Source organism: Microtus pennsylvanicus, chromosome 4, assembly GCF_037038515.1.
Source record: "Microtus pennsylvanicus isolate mMicPen1 chromosome 4, mMicPen1.hap1, whole genome shotgun sequence".
NCBI classification, from domain to species: domain Eukaryota; kingdom Metazoa; phylum Chordata; class Mammalia; order Rodentia; family Cricetidae; genus Microtus; species Microtus pennsylvanicus.
Genome location: NC_134582.1, coordinates 27,075,654 through 27,081,867, shown reverse-complemented (window position 1 = coordinate 27,081,867; position 6,214 = coordinate 27,075,654). Strand labels below are relative to the sequence as shown.

At 45.4% G+C, this 6,214-nt stretch overlaps 1 protein-coding gene across 1 annotated transcript in view; it reads right to left on the bottom strand.

Moving 5' to 3' along the window:
* Window positions 1-241: 241 nt before the first annotated feature.
* Fbn2 (fibrillin 2) overlaps window positions 242-6,214 on the bottom strand; it is a 197,124-nt gene continuing 191,151 nt past the window's right edge. The window contains exons 63-65 of the mRNA XM_075968617.1: window positions 5,425-5,656; window positions 4,029-4,203; window positions 242-2,166 (exon numbers count right to left, since the gene is read on the bottom strand). Coding sequence (XP_075824732.1) covers window positions 1,792-2,166; window positions 4,029-4,203; window positions 5,425-5,656 — 782 coding nt within the window. The 3' untranslated portion in view covers window positions 242-1,791. The remainder of the gene's footprint in view (window positions 2,167-4,028; window positions 4,204-5,424; window positions 5,657-6,214) is intronic.

Below are 6,214 nucleotides of genomic sequence, written 5' to 3'. Positions count from 1 at the left end.
AAGGGAAATGCTTTGAGGTCACTGCAAAACTGGGTCCCAGGGAGCTTAGAATTCAGGCAGGATTGAAAACTTCCACTGCTTTCCTTGTCTCTTTCTATATGCCCGGGACTTGAAAGCAAATCCTCCTAACTGCCTTTGCAGTTCTTTAGTACATATCCCGTGAGCTAAGTCCCCAGTGCCTCCCCACAAATGTACCAGCCATTGTAGTCTCAGGAAACTCGGCCATAAAAGTACCCCAAAATAAGCTTTATTGCCAGACAAGTGTCATATTTGATACATAGACCTACAAAAACAAACACAACCAAAATCCATAAGATTTTCCTCACAAACACTTGATTACAAATTTACATTGTTTTTCTTTTACTTATTAAAAACAAACAAAACAAAAAAGCCCCCAAACATTGGATACAGCTGGTTACTACTCTTTGGTGGACACAGGTGTGAGAGGGATGATTGGCAGTCTGTGTGCGCTTTGGCCATTTCATGGATGAGGTTTCAACGCCGGTCCAGGGATGGGTTCTCTGAAGAGGAGAACATGGACGTGTGCTCTTACTGGGACCTGCTGGTGGAGCATCTTTTCAAATGGCTAAAGCAAGCTAAAACATCAGTTCATTTTACAAAGGTATTTCATACACAATAAGCTATGATAAAATGAGGCATATGGTGTATAACTACAGTATTAATGAAAAATTCTAAAAAATAAAACACATGGGTTTTAAGAAAAAAAAACAACATCAACATATATTCCTTGGCTGCGTGGCATGATTGTTTGCACATATGGCAATCCTGAAATAGCTTGTACCTAATAAATGCACCATTAATCGACGACAGCACCAAACGCGACAGAACGCCAGGTGTTCCTCTTCCGAGGAACAGCCGTTCTTCAGCTGCCTGGGGGACCACAAGTGTGCAGCGCGCCCTGGTAAGAATGAGGTGTTGTGGGCGGCACATGTGGTCCCTTGAGGTTAGGAGAAGGAAATACAGTACAGTTTGGCCTGCAATGCTCATGGTCTCACAAGCAGTCAAGGTATTTTGCTACAGAGGTTGAGTTTCCTCTACTGTTGCCTGGTGGAGTCTGGTGATGTGAAACACTGTCACGTGAGCTGCTCTGGCTTTCATCTTTGGATAGGATCAAACGACATTCGCGTCTTTTAAAATATCGATTACACTGCCCGTTCAGCTCCGTGAGACTTTCTTTCGAATAGTCAGGGGCATACCAGTTGGAGGGCTGGCAGAGAAACCAAAGGAAACATCTCTTGAATGTACTGGATTTTTTTTTCAAAGCACCTCTAAAAGAAATAGCTCAAATTTATAAATCTAAAGAAAACCAAGCGAGTTTCCCTTTTTGTTTACATAAGTTTGTTCATTTCTCCATATATTACTGCATTAAAATAAATAAACATCTATATTTTTTTAATTAGCAACTATAGCAAAATACCCAAAGTGTTCCAGACTGCTAACAGGAAGAAAGCTCACATTATTTGTGCATTTAGTGCCATATGCTGATCTCTTGAATATTTAGGTTTCTTTTTTTCAATATATTTTAAAATGAAGTTATATAAAAAATACAGTAACTATGTTTGCCTTTGCACTCAAATCTTTGGCCATACTGGAGCCTAAATTACCCCTCCCTGTGAGGGTCGACATTCCAAAGTCTGAATCAGGGAGGAAAGGAACAGAAGTCTTTTTTTTTTTCTCTTTCCCTCTATTTAAAATTAGTCACTGACATTCCAAACACTTCTGAAGGCTGGCGGTGCTGGGGTCTGAGCTGGGACCCAAGTCTGCCAAGGGCTAATAGAGTTCAATCTGCAGCTTCATTCTGAGAGCCTCCCCCAGCACCCCCAGGAGGTAGTCATCCTCGTTGTGTTCCTCCAGCTTCCGAAGCTCCTTCTTCCCATAGAGTGGGATGCTGCTGATTTCCAGTGTGTAAGTGCCGGGGGTGAGCTTCTTCTTGGCCGTGTGCAGGTAGCTGAGCCCATTCCTTTGGTGGATTCGGAAGACGCCTTCGTCATTCCCTTGGGAGATGACGTAGCGGATATGGTTGTTGAGGGGCTCAATGGCGGGCACCAGTTCGAGGATGTGCTCCTTGGAGCCAAGGCCAGAGAGGTTGAACTTCATGTTGACTGGGCTGTCCATGGCAACGCTGTCTAGGCTGATGTGCTCCACCTGGGGAAAGAGCGCGAACACATTTGAGTTTTTACAGGGCACACAGTGGACTCCAAAGCCATCCGTGGCTGGTGGGTGACAGTCACAGTGGCAGGTTTAGGTTGTTCCCTGTCTGGCCATCAGCTGTCAGTCAAAGAGGCTGTTGTAAAGTAAAGAGAGGTGGGACAAAGCTTCATCCCGTGGAGAAAGGCCCCCCCCCCCCCCGCAAATCTTCCTGACTCTCACCTGGCCCCAACAAGATGATTAAAGTTACAGGACTTAGGCCACATAGGTAGGTCTTCTGATGAGTTTAGAGGATACGGTACTTATCACTCAGTAATTTTAAACTGAGTGACAGTCATTTTGATCTGGTGTCGTGGCCCCTTGTAGTTTGCCCATGTTTCAGGGGATGGCCACGTACTTGCACGCCTATGGGCACGTACTGGATACAAGTATATCCAGTGGGACATTAACTAAAGAAGTGGGGAGGGGAATAGGTTGTGTCGGGAGGTTCTCTGCAGGGAGCCGGAAGGCAGAAATGGGGGGTCCATATGATCATTACGCATTTCGTACATCTGTGAAATTGTTCCACATTTTAAAGAAGAAAAGGACAAGTTAAGAAGTTGAGTCTAATTTTATCTTTTCTGGGGTCAAAATGAGAAGACTATTCAACAGTAGGTCTTGCAGCCACAGAAACCATCACGCTCAAGGCTGGGCTCTGAGTTTGCAAAGGGTCTCAGAACACACCGAGTCTGAGCCAAGATGGGTGAAAGCCAGCGCTTAGGGCCCAGATAACAGGATCCGAATGTGTCAGCTGGGGTGTGAGGTAGGACTGTGCTTTAGTTAGACACGCCAAAAAAGCCATAATGCTTTGATGTGGGTTTGTGCTCTGGTGAGGCTGTGGCTGTGGTAGCTAAGAGGAACCCATCATTATTTAGACAGAATTATGTTTCATGTACCGCAAGGGGAAGGCTTTATATCTTGATGAACGATTTGTCATGATTACACATCCTTGAATACTTCAGTCTACTTAAAAGTAAATGTAACATTAACTCGTTATTTTAAAATACTATCAGAGATTTTGGGGCTAAATTAGCGTAGTCCTATAGATAAGAAAAAGTTCGGGGACCGAGAAAACGGAGACAAGCTGCCAACTGACACAGCCAGTTACTTGGTGACTGTAGTTTCTTTTTTGGTTGTTTTTGTTTTGTTTTCGGCAGGAGCAATTCTCAGCAATATTAATTGGAAAGAGAGGTGACTTGTGAAATCATACTGTCTCGGGCCTCAGGGAAATCACCAGTATCCTTATATGCGGGTTATTAATCTCCGAGAGTTAGTAGCATGTGTCCTATAAGACACAAGGGCTGAGGAACAGATCCAAACCCAGGCAGCCTTGGTCCAACCTTACTTACTGGAGGCTGGGAAGTTGGACCTCTAGTCCAACAAAAGAAAATTATTTGAAAACAAAATTTTATGATGGGTAAGACCTATAAGCACAGAGCAGGTGACCGGGCTGGGGACCCACTGGAAAGTTAAAATCGACAGTGTCTTGTATATAACCGGGAAAATTCAGAATCATTTCACTTATGAATTATTTCCAAATAATTATTTCTCAAGCGGGCATCTACTTTGTGGCACAAATGAAGACAAATTGACTTAAAACTGAATCGTTGTCTTCCTCAGGGCTTTGTGTTTTACACATCATCCCAACTAATTTTAATTTTCTTATCTTTCCCACACTGGATCTGCCAATGGACCCATTAACTATGCAGATAGACTGAACTGTGCTGAAGCTGAGAGCCTATAAATGGCACTGAGACAAGATGATGTGGGAAACCTTTCTGATTTTAGCAAAGCAGCGTTTCTACTCCGGGTCTACTCACAGCTGAGGCTGGCTCAGGCTCCTGCACGCTCCTCTTCTGCCTGCTGTCTTTCTTGGGGTAGCCATTGATTTTGCACTCGTAGCATGCTTCTGGGGACAGGGCATTTTCCTCATCCACCTCCGTGTCCGAAGAGAGATACTGTCCTTTGTTGAAGCCCATCCCCGAGACACAGTGGCTGTTTGTGAGGAAGAAACACGATTAGACATTATTGTCAGCTCAGCAAGTCCAAAGAGCCTTCATAAACATGGAAGCCATGGAGCAAGCGCTGAACCACTGTTTCTCAACCTCTTGAGGGAATGTCAAATGGCCCTTTCATAGGGTTCGCCTGGGACCATCAGAAAGCACATATGTTTACATTATAATTCATAACAGTAGCAAAATTAGAATCATGAAGTAGCAATGAAAATAATGTTAAGGTTGGGGGTGGGGTCACCACAACATGAGGAACTGTATTAAAGGCTCACAGCATTAGGAAGGTTGAGAACCACTGCCCTAGACTCTTAATCACAAAACCCCATCTTGGTGGTTCTGTTCTTTACCACACAGAGAGTGAGAGTTTCCCTTGGTTTGAAACAACAAAATTCTGAGGACGAACCTGTGCTGCCTCAGCTTGAAATCCGAACTAGACCCAAGCACGGAAAGGTAGATTTACTTAAGAACCGAAAAGCAGCACTGGACGTCCAAAGACAACGGTAAGAGAAAACTCTGCTGCTTCGCAAGCCTGAAGCTGGTTCTTACTGCCCAGGACAGAGATCCCTGCTTTAGCAGCTGGCATTTCTGAATTCCTATTTTAGTTAGCAAGGAGGGGCAATGTGTTGGCTCTGAAGAGACCTGTGCTAGGCCCAGACTTTTTCTGTTACAAGTGATGGTATAGCAGTTGGGGGAAGGTTGGTCCATGTCCCTTAGTGCTGCCTTGTCTACGAACTCTTTCAAAGGAGATGGTCCCTATTTCTAGATTACCATCTTCTGCATCACTGAAGAACACCCCCTGGGTAGAAGGGTGTGTGGAGCTAGCACTCAGTCACGAGTGGGAAGATTTGAAGTCAGTTGCCCAAGGGGAGCCAGCCTTGTAGAGAAGAACTGTTCCCTTCCTGGACTACATAAAACCAGAGGAGAAAAAGAAAGAGATGAAGTCCTTCCTCAGAGATTGCTGGGCTCAGCATCAGAAAAAAACAAACAAAAAAACACAAGTCATTTCCACGTTGACCTCTTGCAGTAACACATGTGCTGATAAGCCTTCATCCGGCCTTGAGTAGGAATGAATCAATTGCAGCCCTTACAAGGAGCAGGCAGTGATAACTCGAGTCCTCGGCTCTTTACAAAGTAAGAGACTCTCACTTCTGGTGCCCAAGTCCCAACACTTCTATCTCTTGGGCGGGAAGCAAGGCTGCCTTACCCCTGTCCCACTCGGAAGTAGCCAGGCGGGCAGCCGCAGAGGTAGCCCCCTTCCGTGTTGGAGCAGCCATAGCTGCACGGGTTGTTGGAGGAGGAGCACTCGTTCACATCATGGCAGGCGCTGGAGAACTGGTCAAAGGAGAACCCGGAGGGGCAGGCACACTTGTAACTCCCCAGAGTGTTGTAGCAGGAAGCGGAGCCACAGGCCCCGGGGTTGGAGCACTCGTTCTCATCTGTCCGAGGAAAGAAAGAAGAGTTTACACGGGAAGGGGCCTGGACAAGGAAGATGATACTGGGGGGGGGGGGGGAGAAGGGGATAAGGTGGGGGGATGGGGGGAGGTGGGGAGTGGTCTCCACGGGCCTATCAACTTATAGGATAGATAACATAAAAAAATACTGTTTTGACTGACTTCAAAGCAGTCAGAGAGTTAACTAAAAAATACTTCAAAAACACATCTTTAAAGGCAAAAACAAAAACCCCAAATCAAAACAAGAGAAGCCTCACATCGCCCTTTACCATTCATTCTATTTGTACTGTTTCTGAGTTTGTGGGTAGCTCTTAGGGACTGATATTTGCAGTTTACCTAATGAATAATCATTTGATTCTCTTAAACAAAGCGTTATTTCTAACGCCATTATTTTAGAGACAGCAGATTGGTATTGCCAGGGTTTGGGGGAGGGAAGAAGCGGGAATAATGGCCACTGGGTATGGGGTTTCTCCTGGGGGCTGGCAGCTGAGACTATTGGGGTAGGCAGGTGCTGCATGTGTCCCTGGGAGGGACACACTGAGG